Genomic DNA, 19,826 nt, shown 5'->3' with positions numbered 1-19,826 from the left:
TTAATTGTATCTAGAGGTTCAAAGTGTTAGCATTTCTGCATTACTGGAAGTATTTTCTATTTTCTGAAGTATTTGGCTGTGGTCTATTCTTTCTTCGATATTGTTATGAGATTCAGATTTACACAGATCATAAACTAACTTGTAATGCTGTCTGCCATATGCTTATGAAATGTGTTGAAGAAATAATGCATTATGGAAGTGTATTGGGAAAAGATTTTCCTCGATTCTTAAGTCAGTGGATGGGGGGAAGGAAACAGGCATTGCAAATGTGACCTAATACTTCACATGCTTAAGTATTTTGGTTCCCTTACATTTGTGTTTAAACTGTGTGTTCAGTTTTAACAGATGACTGTATGCAGTTTTGGGGAAATACAGATGCATTTTGCGTGATACATTTCAGTTTTCCTTCTTCTCCAAGAATCTTCGGTCAATGTCTATACAACATGTCTAACAACTTCCATGATGTGATAGAGGTTTGAATAAATCTTCAACAAATTAATGTTAACATTTGATAATTGTTTGGTGGATAAATAAAAGCTTAGAAATGCATACGTACTTTTTAGGAATCATCAGTAGATCAGGAACATACAAAGGCAAGGTCATTCATACTGCTAACAGAAAACAACACATGTCATGCTCTTGGGATCCTGCGCTATTAGAAGTGTGCTGAAACTGAAATTCCCCCGGAACTGCATGATTTTACAGCCAGGGTGCTAGAAGCTGAAGAAGAAAATAAATGATTTCATTGATAATGAAATTGAATGGATCCCGAAGGTAATATTCATCATCTTTTTTTCATAGTATTCCCGTAGGTTCTTTAATTTGTGTGTTTGTTTTCTACAGGAAAACAGTTATGAACTGCAAACTTAGTTATCAAATTTAATTGCTTTTTAGTCTTATCAATAAATATCTGTTAGTGGTCCAGATTCTAAGAAGTTAACTTTTAGCTTTTATTTGCTTGCAAAATAATAAAGTGAAATTTATGGGATCTTCTCCTATGTGATTTAAATGCCTTCTTCCAGAACAAGTTATTGCTACTTTTAAGTCTGTGGGGAGTAACAGGAGGGCAGCCTCTGTAAATTGACCTGGGCTTGGGTAGTCTTCTATTAATAAGTTCCTTCCTAAAGACTTAACAGTACTTTGATCCATGGTAAAATTACAGTATTTCATTAGTTAAATCGTTTCGATGTATTGAATACCCTTATTGTTAAGCTCAGATGATGTTTCACTACAATTCAAATAAATGCAAAGTTACCTTTGGTATACATCTCAAACATGGTGTTTTGTTTTTCCTAGGTAACCCATTATATTCATCACAAAATTAAAGGAAAACTACATGAAGCAAAAATAGTACTTACCCTAGGAAATACAGTTTGGATTGACCCAATGGTAGTTTTAGTGTTGTTGAGTTAAAAAAAGGAGCACAGGCAGAAATATATTCTGATTTTCATCTACGTAGCATTCACGTGTAACTAAGAACTGGAACAGATTGCTCAGTGAAGTTTTATACTCTCCATCCATGGAGATACTTGAAGGTCCATCTTGATGCAGTCCTGGGCTACTGGTACTAGGTGACCCTCCTTGAACAAGGGGGTTGATTGACATGACTCCCCTCTCATAGCTTCATCTGTTCTGCAATTAGCATGAATGTTCGTTTATAGATGGAATATATGTGAGCGATTAAAACTTGAACTGTAAATCTGGGGAGCTGAAAATGCACCAGTAACAGAGTATTGAATTAATTATGTCATCCAGACTATTTATCTTTTTGTAAAATCCAGACTATTTCATGAAGTTAATAACAAAAGTGGTTTTTTTGGTTTTTACTATTTATCTTTTTGTAAAGTCATTACATTTATGATATGTACTATTTATCTTTTTGTAATACTATTAGCTTAATAGAATATTTCCAGATAGGAAGTATCTGACATAAGTACCAAATGCATGGTTGCAGTGGTGCGTGCAGTAGTAATCTGATTGCTCGTGAATTATTTCTATGATGGTATGGGGCTATTCTGGAATCTGGTTTGTATAGTATAGATAAGTATAAAATATCTTCCTCGATATCTTATTTTTGGGTGGTGAAGCTCAAATTAAGGAAGCAGAAGACTCTACCCTGCATCAGCATAAATGGTACAAAAACTCAGAGTGATTTTGCTACCATGCTTGCTTTTTAATGTGAACTGCCAAACAGGACAATTATCCTTACCGAGATTATCTGTTTTATGTGTAAATAGGTACAATACAGGTAGAAGTATCCTTTAATTGTTAAATTGACATTGAGCTCCAGAGACCAGTGGTGGTGTTGAGTATCTTCCCTCTTGAGCTAATAAATACTCTCCTCCAAAGGCTGAGGTCACATTGCTTTTGTAGCAAGTGAGGCTGACACTCTGTTTCCTGATATTGCTACTTAGAGACAAATTATTATGGCTTGGATACACATACAAGTGCTGAAACATACAAGTGGGCAACCTAAGGGGAGAATTCTAGTTGTATGTAAGAAAGTTTATTTTCCGTTTGGGCTAACCCCAGTTAATCTTTCTCTATTCTAGCTTTTATCCAGAAATAAAGTGGTTTTAAAATGAAGTGACTGTTACGGTGATGGTAAAAATAGCAGGTATTGCTGACTATAAATGTGACTTTTCTAAAGAGAAGGTAATTTTCAGGTAAGTTTATGAAACTTAAGTTTAATAAACCTAAAATGTGGCTGTTAGTTTGTATTTATTTATTTTTAAACTTTTTTATAATTTAGTGCTTGTTCAGGAGACAAACTTTATTTGGCTGACATGGAGCTACATCAGTACGTACTTACAGAAAAGTCATCATGTGTGATTAAGGATAAAGAGGCTGCTATTAGCCTCACAAAAGAGAAAAAAGGAGCATGGTGCAAGTTGCTAAAGAAAAAGGCGAAGAGAAAATTGATTTGAGAATTACTGAATATTTCAAACATACTAGCTGTGCTTTGGTACAGATATTTCAGACTGTTTTTTGTTAACAGAATCCTCATGTGTCTTTTGATTTCGAACACTGGGAAGATTTTGAAGGGTCCTTTTCCAGTTGGTAAGGATTGAATAAGTCAGTGTTCGTTATGTATGAAATGTTTATCGGCAGTAGCCAAAGATCTGGTTGAGTCTTCAGACAACAGCAGCGTACAAAGTGATGAGTAATGTGGAGATAAATCTTTATTGTTTGTTAAGGATAATGTTGCAAAATACTGTCTCTCGCATGATCATTCCCCATAAAATTGCTGAAACTGAACGTATAGGTTGCAGAACTGTGTTTATTTTTTGGAGGAAAATAGTAAGTAAAGTCCTTCTTGTGTTCTAAGTATCTGAAAATAATACTCTCTAGAAGAACTTTATGTATATTGTCCTGTGCTTTCGCTTCAAAATTGTTGGCTCTAGTGATGACATGCATAGATGTACTTTTAATTTAAGTAATTAAAGAGCTTTACTTACCTTAGTTTGCTGTGTTAGCAATAGTTAATAATTTCTGCAATTTCACAAACTCTGATGGTCTGTCAATTATTTCTACATTATCCTTCATACGTATACGGAATCAGTTTTGTAGCAATTGCCTGTTTCAGTTCTGCACGAATAAATGATGCCTGAACTCAGATGGCAATCTGTACCTGACTGGAAATTAATGAACTTGGCAAGAAATACTGTACTGTGCAGCTAACGAATAGCAAAGCTCTGCATAGTATTAGCAGAATGAGCATTGTGGTAGAAAATTCAGTGTTTTCAGTTTGACATTTTCATGTGTTGTGAATTCTTTTCATTACTCAATTTCCTCTCACCTAGCTAAAACTCTTACGCTAATGAAGGACAAAATCTTGTCTGCCTAGCTCAAAGGCTTCGAGCTTTCATGTAATTTTTCAGTAAATAATTTACACTGTTATATTTGTACACACCAGAATATCTCACAGTGAAATAATAATGCAATAGCTACTCATAACAAATTAAGCTGGTACCAATCTGTTTGCATCTGTAGATCTTTAAAACATGTTAGTCTCTCCAATGAAACTATATGATGACTTAGAATAGAGATTTAGCTTTACAGATTTATTTTAAGAAGCCTAAAATTTTGTTGAAAATAGGAGACTGTCACATGACCTACAAAAAAAATATGGTGGAGCAGCATTTTTCCTTCTTCACGCATTGTGTCCTTCTGACTTGTCTGATACATAAATATAGTGTAAAATTATTTTCTACCAGTGGAAAAATCTACAATCTAATGGACATAGACAGTTATCTCTTAACGTTTTGAAAAAGCAAGGCAACCCTGTATAAGGTAAAAACAGAAGCTGTCTTTAGCCCTGTGTTTGTAGCAGGTGGCAAGAGCAGTTTTTTTAAGAACACTATAAAAAATGTTTCAGTAAACTCCAAGTATGTTCTCTTGGCCTCTAGCTATTTTTGATGAGAGTCTTCATGAGGAAGAGGTTCTCTGTGGACTTTTTGCTTTGATTTGTTGCTTTATGAACCTCTGTCAACTTCTAACTCCTGTGTTAAGGAACTCAATGTTATAACATCTTTTGTGAAGAAAGTTTTGTTCTGTGTTTTGAAGCCATCCGTGCTCTGTCTGCTTGATGTCCTGCACCAAGATGTAGTTTGCTTTTCCCAGTTTATTGACACTTAAGACTCAGTCACCATTTTCATCTCTACCCCCAGTCAGGTATGTTTTTCAACTTTCAAAATAGTAGTAGGTGGAGTTGTTTAATATTCCTGTGTTATGTATTTGGAATGGATGTATTAAGTTATTCAGAGGACTTGTGCTTTCAGTATTCCAATCTTTCTCAATATAATCACTTTAAAATATTGACACATGACTTGAGAAAACTACTTTCTTTATCCATTGGCTTTGAGGGAACATAGTAAGTATTGTAAGTTACCCAGAACCAGTTTCTTGGCCAGGGAAATTAAAAGCTGCTTAAATCTGTGTATGAATTTGGCTTTTTTTTTTTTTTTTTTAATTATTTTCATTAGGTACCAAATGGAACATTTATAGCATGATGTTACTTCTGTAAAGTCACATTCGTGCTGAGGATAATTTCTGTTGCAATTGCTTGGTGTTCTGTACCTTAGATGGCAGCGGAGAAAACACATACCTGAGAAATTAAGCCTTTACTTATGACATTGCTTTAAAAAAAGAATCACTCTCTTCTTTTCAGGCAGGTATGCTGTCCATGTTTACTTGATTCCCGTTTCCTTAGTCTTCCAATTCTTTGATAGCTAGTGTTTGGTCTGAGCAACTGAGGATTAGAGTTAGTATGTGTTTCTGCAATGTGTCTTCAGTTTTGTGTCACTTGTGGGTGATGCTGTGAATGATAGCTATTCTGTTCTTTCAGCAGAAACAACAAAAGAGGCATTCTGGCAGTGCTGCAGGTGAGTACCATTGTCATAATTAAAGTGCTCCTCTTGTTTAAGTAACATTAATGAAGAAAATAAAATAACCTTAACATATTAGCAAGCAATGAAAAAGGCTCTGCTATACCCTATAGTCTGGCTCAGAAATCTTTTATTCTCATATTTAACAAACGTCAAGTACTAAGTAGTATTGCAAAAATAACACATGCCAGCATGAACATAGCAATTTAGAAAGTATAAATGCACACCAACTAAATGGAATTTCCTTCAAACAATATAGCAAGTAAAAACACTCTAGTACATATAAAATATTTTACTCAGTAGTTTCCTCTGCTGGAACAACTTCCAAAAGCATCTGAAGGTGCATAGTGATGGGCTCTGAGAAGAAAATACATTGTTAGAAGCTTGTTCTGAGAACAGTATTCAGATTAATACTATTTTTCTGAGTTAGAGAAATGTCCTTCTAAGCAGTTGTTTCTTTTCTGTATTTGTATCTCAAACTTAAAAACAAATAAATAGGAAGTGGGAAATAAAAACAATCTTAAGATCCAGGCCAGTATATTTTGAGATTTCTAATCTTGCTCTTCATAGAGTATACTGCTTCTAATTGCATGATTAGATTATACATAATAATTCAGGAGGAGGGGGAGGCAGACATAATGGATTTTCTTAATGTCCTTAGAACTACTAATTCTGTCCTCTACAGCTGGTTCTGCTTTCCGCTGTGGAAATACTTGCATATCAGTTTGTCCTTGAGAGATGAATGAAGAGCTCCTTCTAAGACTATGCAAGATCACTTTATGCACACAGTGAGCTTTGCTAATGTTATCTGTCTGGAAAATTGCCTCCCTCCCTGTTTCCCCCAGCATATGACTTAAATTGCAATGGACCATATAATGAACTTTGTTGGGGTAGTTGCTTTAAGGTTTAGAGGTGTTCTATTGAATTTGGAAACGGTCTGTAGTATACTTACTTGATATTTTCTGGGGCCAGCTGAATTTAAAATGAACAAAAAGTACATAAAATATGAGTCCGCTAAGTATAAATAAAACACAGTACAAATATGCCAGTTCAGGTGCACTGATGATTGGTATCAGCACCAGTAAAATGGAGACTAATGTCACTATGACTGGAATGACAATGGGTATCTGCAAGATAAAGATAAATAAAAAATAAATAAAAACACAATTACTTAGCTAATTGTTTTACTGTTCTTACAGAAGTTACATATGTGAAACATAGCTTAATCGTCTTAGGATGTTTTTACTTTTAAAATTTCTGGAATTAGATGGGACAATTGAAAAAGTAGGAGGAAATAGGTGGGAAAAAGTTTTTTCTGTTGAATTGTTAATAAAGGTCTCTGTCTTTATTGCAAATAGCAATGTAGTAATTCATATACAGCTTAATGAACTGGAGACCTGACTCAGTACAGTGAAGTTTGGGTCTATTTCCAGGCACTCTTTCAGTGGCAGTCTGCTGACTGTAGTTCCCCATCCCTGAAAATCTGCCACAGCTTCTGCCCATCATCTATGTGAGTAAAACATTGCCTGGGCTTTTCTCAGTCTTTGAGCTTTGTCATAGTGCAAAACTTGAACAACAACAACAACAACAAAAAGACACAAATAAATGGCTAGATTTCAGGTAAAGTGGGTGGTGAGAAACCTCTACCTCAGGATGTTCAAATATTCAGAGTTTCAAGATGAGTTCATGTTTTAGTATTTACGGAAGTGGAGGAGAAGTCACACTGAATGTTGAACTTACCCTAATTGGTCTGTTGACTTCCTTTCTTGTAAACCTCATAACAATGAGTGCAAACACAGTTAAGCCATAAAATATCCAGACTGCAAAACTAAAGTAGTTGATAAGTGTATTAATGTCACCAGGGATAATATAAATAATAGCAATGGCACCCTAAAAATGAAAACAAAAATTAGTATCAGTGAAGTTTAACCTTACTTTATAAGAGCTTATGTGTAGGTATGCGTGTATGTTTAGGGTATTCAGAACATAATTGGTGCGTGCTTTTGCTTAAACATCTGGGTGCAAGTGTATTGCAGTACATTTAAAGATAGTATCTGTAGCCTGTCAATATGTTTGCTTTTCTGTGCAGTATGAATTCTGTTTTAAGTTAAAACACGTAATCTTGTATATGCTAATCCATTTTGTTGCTGACTATCTAGAAGGAAGAGATAATATATTTATAATAATAATAATTATAATGAATATATATAATATTAATTATAATAATATATGATGTTTTTGGTTGTTGACTCTGAGAGTGGACAGAGCAAGAATTTTGACTATCTGGTATTACATTGATGTAAAAAGGTAAAATACAAAAAGAAATACAGCCTAGTTTTATTTTAAAATGTATTTATTAAATGTGTAAATTTTTTTTAAATGAAAATATGTAAATGCATCCTTACAGGAGGACATAGAGTAGGAAATATTTCATAGGCTTCTTGTGAGATAAAGGATTTGCCTAACACTAATAATTTATCGTTTTATTTCTTGGTTTTCATGCTATGGATTCTTAAAATTTTGATTTGAATTTTGATCTTCTGGAATGAAACTTTTCAAATTAAGTAGTTTTCATTATATGGTCTTTGTTCCTAATACATGTTCAGGATATATGTTTATATACAGATTGTAATCTCACAAAGATGCAAAGACATGTCAAAGCTGCTGGTAAGAAATTTTGAAAGCATGTATTAAGATTTTATTGTAGGTAATTTCTCTGTACTTAGAATGTATACTTACATAAAACATGATAGCAGGTGCTGGTGTTAAACGCTTAACACTAATGTAAGACAGCACCTTTAGCATGTGCCCTTCACGACCTGCTACATAAACAAGTCTGACAAAACAAAAACAAGGCAAACTAGTTAGTGTGGCACCTAAAGTTCAAGTGGTGTTATATTTTAACACTGCCCTTCCCCTTCCCTCCCCCCCCCCCCCCCCCAAAAAAAAAAAAAAGTTTTCAAATTTGTTTTATTATGTGTCTACATCTGACTAGCGCTTCCTTTAGAGTATACTGGTATTTCCTTTAGCATACAATGGGATTTAAAGAATATTGCACTAAAATGAAATAATGGAAATAACCAATGTTAATGCACAGAAATTGAAACTAATTCTGTTTTCAGAATCGCTAGTTTGTACATATCGTTTAACTAAAATTGTTTTGGAAAAAGCTGCTATCTTTTAATTAAAAATTTCTTTTTATTTTTTTCCGTATTAAATAGCTACCTGTACAACCTTCTGTCAAAAAAAGTCTATACAGCCCTACCATATTCAGATAGATCTTACTTTTACTATTAAACAGAAGCGTTGAACAATTGATAGAAAGGAATGGCTTTCCCTTCCAGTTCTTATCTTGACTGTTAGTGGTGTAGTTATGTTCTTACTCTTTTTTTTTTTTTTTTTTTTGTTTTGTTTTGTTTTGTTTAATAACAACCTTTAAAATTAGCCAGCAAAACGAAAAGGGGGAAAAAACAATTTCATGCCATGTCTACTTTGAAATGAGATATCTTTTCTGATTTTTCAAACCTATATAGCCTCTGCTTCTTTTTGCAAAATAAACTATAGCTAGATTTGTAAATACTTGTTAATTTTTACCTTTAGATCATAAGTACATTGATATCTTTGTGTCTAAATACAAAAACATACATACACATTTTTCACCCTTAAAAAAATTCACTTTAAGGTACTTAGAATGGGAACTTACCTGCCTGCAGTAAAACACGTCCCATTGGCAGATCCAATTGTAGAAAAGGCCACAAAGAGAGGTACTATCCAAGAGGCTGGGTAAAGAATTCTATCTCCAAATGTCTGGGATATGGGATTAAAATGAATGTTTTTTGTCATTTTAACTGCTATTTGGTATATTTGGAAATGTTGGCACCTCTTTAAAAATACAGTAAGTAATGTATCTGATGTATTAGTAAAATATTTGTTGTATATTTTGCTATTCAAGGATACTTGGCCAAAAGAAGACCAGAATTAATTGATGAAACAATCAATAAAGAGTGGAATATTGTCTTGAATGAAACAAAACCACTTAAATTGCTTAAGACACCTGGTTTGTGGATGTCTGCCAAAGAATAGATGTGATTACCACAGAGCACAGTGTGTACACAAGGTGATTCCAGTGTAAGTAGAAAGAATAACAGTAGTAATGAAGCCATGGCAACCTAGGCCTTGTCATGGGTGAGCACGTGAGGGACAAACTTGCCAAGTTCTTTCAATATACTTTGATTTTTTACCTGTGCCATGGTATGTTAATTGTTACTGCAAGGTGGATTGGAACTCATGTAGGTACATGGATCTGCTGTAACTGAATTTCAATTAAAATTGACAGGTAGATTTTGGATTTTCAGTTGAGTAAGTTAAGCATATCAAGTTCTACTTTTGCACAAAATTACCATCAGTGTAGTTGCTTTACCTGGTAGCAGCACACTCACCAGCACAAAGCAGGAAGGCTCCTTACAGATGTATAGACCTCTTTATATGGAGCACCCTGCTTATTTTGATATTTGCTGTGTCCCTTTTGTGCTGCTCAGTAGCAATTGTATTTTCTTTTCGTTTAGTCTGATCGCTTTAGAGGTAGCTGATGTGTGCTGTTGACAGATGTTAAGCTTAGTGGTACACTGAAGAGAAGTGGTTCTTTATCAACATACAACTTAGTATACTGTTTTGCACCTCTTGGTGAAAAGAAAGGCTGAAATGCATCAAAATTCTACATTTTCAAATACCTTTTTATTTTGAGGTTTTTAAGTATTTCTACATATAAAGTACCTCTCCACTGTGTTACAGTGCATTCACGTATGCATGTGTGCATGTCACATGCTGTTTGTTTTCCCCTAGAACTTACATAAGGGGAAATTTTTACAAGCTCTCTGAACAATGGTTTGGGAGACAGATGTCCTCTGGAAAATGTACCAAGTAGAACTGAAGGGACAGATGTGTTTATATAAATTTCTCAAATGTTAAGAATAATCCTTAATGATTTTTTTTCTGTAATAATATGTCATCCAATGAAGTAAAGAGGATAGTTCTCAGTTTAGTTAAGGTAAAAGGAAAAATGAGGAGGTGAATTACAGACCACTTGCTGTTATCTCCAGAATGGCAAAAATTGATCTGTTATTTTGCATGTGTTTATTTCTCAGAAATACTGGAATCACTGCAAAGCAGTAGTCAGATACTATTTTTCCTTCCATTCTTTCAATGCCTATGGAAAACAGTCAACCTCTGAGCTGTGGTGTTTACAAAATGTTACCTGAAGACTGCATTACTTCTGCTTGCTTTTTTTTTTTCTTTGGGATCTGATGGAGCAGTTTAAATTAGGCAGTAGTTTAAATTAATTTTGGATTCAGAAATGACAGATAATGGGAAAAAATCAAGGTGAGACTGGCAGTTTAGAAATAAATTGTATCTTAAAACTTAGAGGTTGCTTTTTACATTTTTTTTAACTGCTCAGGATACTTTAATACCCATGGTTTTCTTTAGATGGCTTATTACAAAATAAAGTGGCTTACCACAGCAACTGCCTGGGACTGTAGGAGTTCTGTTGAAGTCATTACGGTGAAATATGCAATGTTTATCAGAACGTAACAAATTGTAACCAAGGGGATTCCAATAATTATAGATAGTGGTAGATTTCTAAGGAATGCAAAAGTAAGACTCCATCAGCATTGCTGTATCACTAGCAATATTACCCTAGTAAACTGTGGACTCTTACTTTCCCCCATATACTCTAGAGGTATGTGTATATTTCTTTACTGTAGAGAAAGATAAATCAGGATTTAAAAAAAAAAAAAAAAAATCACAGATTTATGAAACCCAGAATACATACAAATAGCTCTTTTTCTGTTAGTGCTCAAGCTTTCAGTAAGCATTCCTTTTAAAGATAAGCTTTTACTTTTCATTTGGCATTAGTAGTATTACTTTTCTATGTGGTTTTACCTGTAAGGATTTTTAAGTTCTTCTGTGATGTAATTGAGTTGATTCCTGGTAGGAAAAACATTAAAACAATGTTTGTAACAGTCATATGTAATGTGTTATAAGGTTAGGTGTTATTTCTTTTTTTCTGTGTGGTGTGCCTTTGTAGTTTTTTGTTTTTTTTTTTTAAAAAAAAAAAAAGTAAAACTGCGGAACAGAAAACTGTGAGCTTCTTATCCAAATGTAAGCCTGAAGTAACTAATTTTTCCTCCTTAAAGTTTTGATGCATCTTACATTTTTAGAAGTACCTTAGATTCTTAGCCCTTGGTTAAAATATCCCCGAGTAAGCAAAAACTAGGTGGACATTTGTTTCAAATTTACAAGATTACTTTTGAGCTTTGAGCTTTGCAATATCTAATATTTTTCAAATAAAGGCACTGGTTGACTCTACCCATTGCAAGGCATCAAAAAGTCTAGGTAAATGTCTGAAACAGCAGATGTTCATGTCTAAGTTGAGAGACTCAAGCTTGGAAAAAGAACCTGGAAGAATAATCCATTTGTCTTACTCATTGTAATAGGACTTGCTTTGCTGTAAGTAAAGTTTTATATTCTTAATTCCTTTAAAAATGCGGATCTGTTTGCAAAACTTGACAGTGTGAACATTTAAGAATAGCATTAATGGATCAGAGCTTGATCTTGGTTTTGTCCCAACAGAGATTGAGACCAGTTCACATTCCTGTTAGTTTCAGGAACTGATGTATGTAAACGATTTTCAGGATTTCAGCAGAGACATTGGTATTCCTCCAGTAAGTTTATTTTAAGAAAGTAATAGTGGAAAGCAGCATTCAGGGTACCAAATATAAATGTTTTATGTAGATCATAAATGTGAACCTACAGCCTTCCATATTTGTGAGTATTTTCAAATGTATTTTCTTTGGTCTAACACAATGGATAAACCCATGAGGAGGTTTACAATGGGAAGCTTCTCAGGGAGGGAGAATTCAGTGTTTTTACATCAATTCTAAAGCTGAATAAGAAAAAAATATAAAACCCTATGAATTCTAACTTGCTGATACTTATTCTTTAGTACTAGTCAAATGACACTACGTATTTCACAAAACATGGGCTTTGATGGGGGTAACCTGTGCGGACTTTAGGATTTACATTTTTTTTTTTTGCCTAATGGAATTACTTTTGATATCTTCCTCATTGTCACAGTATCTAAACACCTTTCAGCAGCCCTTTCAGGATCCACTATAGAATCGTTCCTAATAAACAGTAACCTGAGGTTTTGTTTTTTTTACCAAGCTAGTGTTCTTTTTCCAGAATTCATTAAGAGATTCTTTATAACAAGTCAGATGTTAACTTTCTTAGATCACATCTTTGAGTTCTACAGGGAGAGAGTAAACCAGTTAAAGGCTGTTAAACTATAACTGTTAACACTAGTAAAGATACCTTACCATCCATCATATGCCCAGAGTCCATTATAGAATGCCAGACCAATAGAGCTAACAGAAATTTTACTGTCCTTGAAAGAATCTTTAAAGTTTTCAGTTTTTCCTGCAAATAAAACATAGATTACTGTCAAATGTTGAAATTAATCCCTTTAATTGCCACTAGATGAAGAAATATTCCAATGTCTGTTTAATGTTTTGAAACATTCTGCTGTTGAAGATCAGTTTATACCAATTCTTATAAATATACATACTGTTGAATTTCCTGCCCCCTTCCTCTAAAATACGTAGTACCGTAAGGAGTTCCAATGATGTGGAACTCAAAACTGAATAAAAAGCGCCCTATTGTTGTGCTGTTTTTGTTGGGGAAATTTTTAAATGGTCAACAGAAACTAAAATAATTGCACATTAATGTATATTTAATTACCTTGCGCAAGTAGAACAATTCCACTTACAATAATGATTGTGACAATGATCATTTTAGCAGCCGTGAGAAGATTCTGGAGATAACTTCCCAGCTTCACGCTCAGTGAATTCACTATTGTAATAACCACTAGAAGAAATAAATTCATATTTATCTTGTTAAATTTGTCAGAACTGAAAGAAACATTGCCTTCTAAAACATTTTTCCCATATTCACTGTACTCCTTTTTCCTTTCAGGCTGTTCAAGTATATATAGTTGTTTCTTTGTTTTTACCATAGTATGTTTGGATGACTTAAAATTGTGAGGAAAAAATGTTTCTGAATTAGATGTCTACCATTAACAACAACAAAAGTAATTCTACAGCATTCTGATGAATACAGAAATATCTCTGAACTTCTTTTCTCACTTTTCTGCTACACATAAGCATTCTATGCAGCTGTATTTTTCTTGGTAAAGAAAGGAAACCCAGGCTAGGAGCAAACCATCATTCTGTCCTTTTTCTGCATGGAGTTAGTTATTGTGGGAAAGACTCGCAGTTACCCAAGGTTCTGTTCCTTTCAGTGTAGGGCTGCTTTCTGATGTCCTCTTAAAGATTAATGTGCTGAAGTCCTACTATGCTATGTGTTCACTGATAGGACTGAGCAGAAATTGCTAAGCAATTATGGAACTTGTCACTTTACAAGAAAAAAGAAGTCTTACCAATGGCAGCTGCTGCAAGACACTTGATGACAACTGGAGGTGGATCACAACCTGGATAAAAAGGAGCTGATGCATATTCTGCAAAGCTGAGACAAATGATTGCAAAAGAGCTGGGCTTTGTGACGAGTAAGCTTGTCCAAGAAAACAAAAATGCTGGAATTGGGCCAAATGCTTCCATGAGGTAAGGATATTCTCCTCCTGATTTTGTGATCATTGTGCCAAGCTCAGCAAAACAAAGTGCCCCTGAAAACAAGAAATGTGCCTGTTACTGGTTGTTTAGTTTATGCACTTTTCAAACTATGATTAGAACAAAATAGTGCTTTTTTATAGGTAGCAAAATTGCAGAACTGGATATGTAAATATATCATTTTTCCATGTTTGAGTACTGTACATGCTAAATTTTAATTACTTGCAAGCAGTTGTGTAAATGTGGGGAAAAATATACTGAAACTATTAAGTTACGATACAGAATTTACTATTACCTTTGTTTAAGACTTCAGCTGTTGAATTATGAACGTCCTGATTTCTTAAGAAACCAACACTTCCAACAAAGGTCCAAATAGGAACTGTGCTGGCTGACCTACCTTTTAGAAATTTAAGGTGGAAAAACTAAGCTTGCTGCACAACTTTTAAATTAAAATGCCACTGTAATTCAAAGCTGATCTTCAGTAGACACTTCTAGTTTTATTGCTGTAGCTGCTCAAAAAACATTTTTTCTATGATTTGTGGCTGACACTATGCACAAAGAATTCATTTTTGTGTTTTACTATTTGAAATATGTGGGAGGTGCTTAGCATTAATTTTTTGGGTGATAAAATTAGATTTGAGGGATTGAACTAGATGATCTTCCAAGGTCCCTTCCAATCCCTAACATTCTGTGATTTGTGCAGCTGTAGGAAAAATGTTAGAAATACCAGCCCTGTGCCAGCAAACTTTCATGTGCTATTTTGCCTGTGATTTAAGTAGAAAAGTACTCTATTACAGTTAGTTTTATTTTTGTTTATTTTATCCACTTGCTTTAAAAATGAACTGAAAATGATCATTACAGTTTTAAAAGCTTAGTCTATTGTTTATGAACAGCACATACTTAGTACACTCATCAGGGTATGACTAGTTTTGGTCTAGGTGTCATTACCTAATTTGTGAAATGAATGGTATGCAGTAAATAAAAATATTTAAACAAAGATCCAAACTTTGTTGATTCTTTGTTTACCTAGTGTTGCAAGAACTCCGCAGGCTGCCCAGATGACTAAACAAGGACCCACAGCTCCAGCATTGGCAAGTACTGATTTTGGAGAAACAAAGATACCTGAGCCAATAATTGTACCAACAATCATACAGATTCCACTGATCAGGCCCACCTTGAAATAAAAGGAGACATTTTGGTAAAGTAACTTCTAATACCTTAATTTATCACTAATTAGTTTTCACCATAAAGTTTCTACTAACTAATAAATGATGAAATTTTGTTTCTAAAATGCATACAAATACTGTGCCATACTCCTCCTGTTTCCAGAAGCCATTTCTTGTATTTTACTTGCTTGCATATTTGCTTTACTATCCTTTGGACTATCCGTTTTTTTTTAAGTAGTTGCTCCTCATTGCTTCAGGTATTTGTTAATATTTTGAAATTAGTACAATATTGATAAGTGGTTAAAAGATCATGTTCTGACTTTGTAGTGACTTACATGTTACGTGAATCTACTAAAACTTAGGTATCTCCTGCTAAAAAACAAACAAACAAAAAAAAAACACCGTCATGGGCTGCTTAAATTTTCCTGTTAAGTCATGGCTAATCTGATAACATCAGTATTTTGACAGTATGTGTTCTTGGCACCAAACTGAAACTACAGAGTGTGTCTTTTTCCAGGTTACTTAAACTGAAAAAGAAATCACAATTCTCTCTAAGAGGCTTGTCAGGGACAAAAGAAGTGGCTTTTTTTTTGTTCTTGTAAAAATATCTGTAATTTTCTGGAGAAAAATTACCAGTTGTCTTTCTGTACCACAATCTGTACCACAAGCTGTTTTATAGAAATAAACACATTTTCAGAAGCAGTGAGCCAACAACTCTGTTTAGACTCTGAGAAGTTTATGTGGAGTTTGTAAAGTTTATGAAGTTACGCTCTCTTGAGCAATTTTGAAATTACCAAACGTAAGACTTCAATATTATATGTTCTCACTTCTAAATTGTGTTTGTGTCCCAGCAATTTCCTAGTAATTAGCCATTTCCTAAAATGTAAATCAGCCACACTATGAAGATAAATCAATGCAAGTTTGGATACAACTTTTCAACTTTTCTGTGATGATGCCTCTACACAGATAAGTCCCGACTATCTCCCTCTGACAGCCCCTCACACATGTATTGGGGGAGGGTGAGTGTTGGTGCTTACCTGCTTTTGTAGGTTTGTAGTTTGGGGTTCCTCACTCTGAATGGATTGTCCATCCTCTTTTCTACTGTCCTGTCCTTTTCTTTTCCTCAAGCTTTCTTCACCCATTTGGCTTATTTTTTGAAATATCTAAAGAAATTAAAAAAAAAAAAAAAAAAAAAAGTCAAGTGTATTTTACTGATGTGTGCTTGAGTTTTGCTGCTCTAAAATAGCATACTACTGTCAGAAAATACAAAAATGCACACATGCAATACACAGGCAAAGGTCTTCCATCTAACTACCTCCTTGGAGATTAAATGAAGGAGGTGGTGGGTGTACTTTACCTCATCCATCAGACTTCCTGTAGATTTCCTGACTCACCTGGCAGCGGATGTCCTTACACCTTATGCCTCAGGTTACATTTGAGAGAATCTCCTTACTGGAACAAGCTGGGTTTTATAGCTAGTCTCTCCTTTGAATTCCTCTAGGGGTCCAGTCAGATTTAATCTTCCACCCAGAAATTAGCCTGTTGTCTTATCTAGGAGACATTCTTTCTGATCTTTGTTAAATTAAGCCTTGTCCCAGTTCCTTGGAGATGCAAGTATGTTAGACCAAGTGTCATCTCCTGTAATTGTCTAATTAGCAGCTCTTTTCCTCAAAATGGTTACTGTTCTTCTTGTTGACTCAGGATGAACGTCTTTTACTGAACATTATATTCTGTTTAGAATTAGAATGGAAACAGTTTGGATTTCGAAATTCAAATTTATATTTGTGATTTTTTTTTTTTCTTGAGAATTTTGCTCATTTGCCACAGTATTTGAATTAAATACAACCTGAGATAGTGATGGAAACGATTTGTAATAGGTTAGGTCCTGATTCTCAGAAGTTTATTCAGTCTACCTCCTCAGATCTTCCATCTGTAGTTGTTAAAATCTGAATGTTGAAATTTGTTTTGTAGTTAAATAAACAGCAGTTCAGGAATGCTTCATGTGTAGGCAACTTAGTGTCTAATAATCCTTGGCTTTTTTGTAGTATTTTGAATTCACAGAACATCTGTCTTTAGTACTGCTGGTCTTAGAAACATTTCTGCTATAAACAGATCTGTTCTACATTTTGATTTAAAGATTCAAAAAAAGAAAATCATCATGAATCCAACTTACGATTCAAACTACAATAGAAAATTGCCCGTGTAAGGAATGCAGGGCTTGGGTCACTGAATTCTATTACAGCTTTCAGCCCAACTTCTCTCTTTAAAGTCTTTTATCTAGAATATGTTTTAATCACCATCTGAGAGTAATTCATACTTTCACTTACCTTATTTATTTAGATTTGTTTAGTGTAATTCAGGCTTCAGGGATCTCTGTGTAGCGTGTTTCTTTATTTCTTCCGTTAGATTTACCAGCCAGTTAGAGAGCAAGACATGTCCATGTCTGAAACCAGAATACGCAGAAGCAACAGCAGCTTAAGTACAGAGGTTATAAAAGGTAATCATTAAACCCATTCTCAGCCAAGAAGCTTTGAGATGGGAACCACAGGTAAACCAATAGTCCAATTAGTTTATCTTTAAAAACAAAAAGTCTTTGTTCTATTTGTAAGAAAGTTTGTCCAGTACCTAAGTATTTTATTATGTAGTGAGAGTGAACCATAATTGGAGCGTATTTTGATTTTATGTCAAGCTATTTCTAATTTAGAATCACTGTGGAAAGGTAACCTTGAAATAAGGTGCATGAAAGACATCTGTCCAGATGTTAACTGCATCCTATAAATAGTTGATGTTTTTTATCTTAAGGAGGTAGAGAAGTGTGAGCAGAAATCTTCACTTTGTTTTTCATTAACCTGAAAGCAGTTGAGTGGGCAGCTTGTGTTCCCTTCACATGCAGTTCCAATTATTTTTTCATTTTTGTAAATGTTTAAAAATCTTGCTTTACTGGAAAAATGACATTCTTTACTTCTATACAGTTGTATATCCAGGAAAAAGCTGTCATCTTGAGCGCTGAGTGCTTTAATTCCTGCTAGCCATCCCTGAACTGTTTGCAAAATCTTAATTTAAAATCTTAATTATGCTTCACTTCATTATTTTTGGTAACGCAACCAGTAAGTCTTAATCAACCTGATGAAATCAAACTTCGTCTGACTTCAGAAAAAAAAAAAAAGTAAACATCTACTGTTAACAATTAAAAAGTGTATTAGTATTAGTCACGTTCAGATGTGTTAAGTTTTTTATCTTGTTAAGGTAATGCCTCAGGAATGATAGTACGGGATTGGAAATAAGCCCATATTGTTAGACTTATGTGTCAACAAAACAGGTGAAGACTTGATCTTGTCTGTATATTACTGCTTCATTTAACGCAGAGACCAATAATAACAAATGGCATGCAAAAAGCAAGCTACCAGTCTGTCCCATTTATATCCTGGCATGATGTCATTGTCTTTTTCTCTTCTTTCTGATCTTCTGTTTAAGCACGCAGGCTTGATCAGTAGGAACTCCTACTGATTTTAAATGTTAATGTAAATCTGTGACTAAAAATGAACTCTTCAACCAGTGTAAGACTGTTTTACATTTTCTTATTTGCCATGTTTTGTTCTGGTTAAGTCAACCCGCTGTATCAGTCTTTCTGCAAGACTGAGATTGCAAAGTGATGTCAGTACTGAAACTAAAACCGAAGCTGCATTTTTACAGCTCTGTCTTATTTTTTTCCTCATTTTTTTCTATAATTCTTGCAGAAATTAGGGTTAAGCTTCAAGAGAAGCTCTTCCATTTCAACAAACTTGTTCAAAAACTATCATCTGAATGACAGTCAGATAATATTTTTTTTCCAACAGAAAAAGAGATTATTAAAATAGTCTGAATTCAAGCATATTAAAAGCCAGATAGCAGGAATTTTCACCTTCTGCATCTCTTACTAGGGCTTCAAAAATATTTTTCATGGTAGGTGTGATATAGGACTAAGTAAATTGATGTTTCTATATCTATCAATTGCAGATGCCTAGTTTGGTATCAAATATTACGTAATGTAATTCTGTGTTCTCTAGACTTGATTATTTTGAAATTAAGGTACATAATCTTGCCACTCCTATGTTTTTCCAGAAGTGCTATGAAGACTACTGAAATAGCTAATGTAAAAAGAAAAAACACTTTTTTGTGGTTGGGGAGCAAGATCATATATGTTGCTATTTTTTCCACTCAAAGTGAAGTATATACCTTTCACATCAACTGCAGCCTGGAATTTCCAGAGCAACAAAAAAGGAAATGTACAAATCCTTAGGTAGTTTTGATGGAAAGATAATGGAATATGTCACTTTTAATTCCATGTTAAACAAGGTTTTACTTAAGGATATTTTTTCTTTTAGAATTTTAACTAAGCAGCCAATTCCTTGAGTAAGCCTAGAATGTGTATTTGCAAAGTTTTCATTTGTTGAGTAGAGTTCTTAAATTTCTGCAGTAGCTCGACCTTAATTAACCTTTGTTTACTTATAAAAATCAAGATGGTTTTATAAAAATCAAGAAGTTTTAGGGATTAATTCTGGGATGCTATAGGCTTCTTTAAGGACTTGGAATTTTACCAGCAATCCTTCTTT

General features: G+C 34.1%; 1 protein-coding gene and 1 long non-coding RNA gene across 6 annotated transcripts; one reads left to right on the top strand and one right to left on the bottom strand.

Moving 5' to 3' along the window:
• Positions 1 to 217: 217 nt before the first annotated feature.
• Positions 218 to 6,370, top strand: LOC137861978 (uncharacterized). Of its 3 annotated transcripts, XR_011099965.1 has the most exons (8): positions 218 to 473; positions 564 to 774; positions 2,553 to 2,666; positions 2,753 to 3,060; positions 4,567 to 4,674; positions 4,986 to 5,174; positions 5,348 to 5,384; positions 6,073 to 6,370. It is a non-coding gene; the product is annotated as an uncharacterized lncRNA (long non-coding RNA). The 3 variants fall into 3 exon arrangements; XR_011099966.1 differs by having other exon boundaries at positions 2,753 to 4,674; positions 5,351 to 5,384; XR_011099964.1 differs by having other exon boundaries at positions 2,753 to 4,674.
• On the bottom strand, positions 5,496 to 17,714 carry SLC7A9 (solute carrier family 7 member 9). Of its 3 annotated transcripts, XM_068693593.1 has the most exons (13): positions 17,562 to 17,714; positions 16,272 to 16,397; positions 15,095 to 15,242; positions 13,882 to 14,124; positions 13,185 to 13,310; positions 12,764 to 12,863; positions 11,328 to 11,372; positions 10,901 to 11,024; positions 9,091 to 9,194; positions 8,127 to 8,223; positions 7,128 to 7,277; positions 6,340 to 6,514; positions 5,496 to 5,744 (listed from the first exon to the last, which is right to left on the bottom strand). In XM_068693593.1, exons 2-13 carry the CDS (start codon positions 16,374 to 16,376, stop codon positions 5,680 to 5,682), a joined length of 1,482 nt encoding a protein of 493 aa, XP_068549694.1. In that variant the 5' UTR covers positions 16,377 to 16,397; positions 17,562 to 17,714; the 3' UTR covers positions 5,496 to 5,679. The 3 variants fall into 3 exon arrangements, with proteins under 3 accessions (XP_068549694.1, XP_068549695.1, XP_068549696.1); XM_068693594.1 differs by lacking the exon at positions 17,562 to 17,714 and having other exon boundaries at positions 15,095 to 15,166; XM_068693595.1 differs by lacking the exons at positions 15,095 to 15,242; positions 17,562 to 17,714 and having other exon boundaries at positions 16,272 to 16,399.
• Positions 17,715 to 19,826: the final 2,112 nt, after the last annotated feature.

This window comes from Anas acuta, chromosome 10 (assembly GCF_963932015.1).
Source record: "Anas acuta chromosome 10, bAnaAcu1.1, whole genome shotgun sequence".
NCBI classification, from domain to species: Eukaryota; Metazoa; Chordata; class Aves; order Anseriformes; family Anatidae; genus Anas; species Anas acuta.
Note: the sequence above shows the minus strand (reverse complement) of the source record. Positions and strands in the feature narration are given on the sequence as shown.

Bases quoted from the DNA above. Each gene is read 5' to 3' on its own strand.
- SLC7A9 (XM_068693593.1), bottom strand. From the start codon at position 16,376: ATGGGTGAAGAAAGCTTGAGGAAAAGAAAAGGACAGGACAGTAGAAAA. The intron at 13,311-13,881 runs GTAAGACTTCTT...TATTTCTTCTAG, and splicing joins TCTTGCAGCAGCTGCCATTG to TGGTTATTACAATAGTGAAT. The intron at 6,515-7,127 runs GTAAGTTCAACA...TTTATCTTGCAG, and splicing joins AAGTCAACAGACCAATTAGG to ATACCCATTGTCATTCCAGT.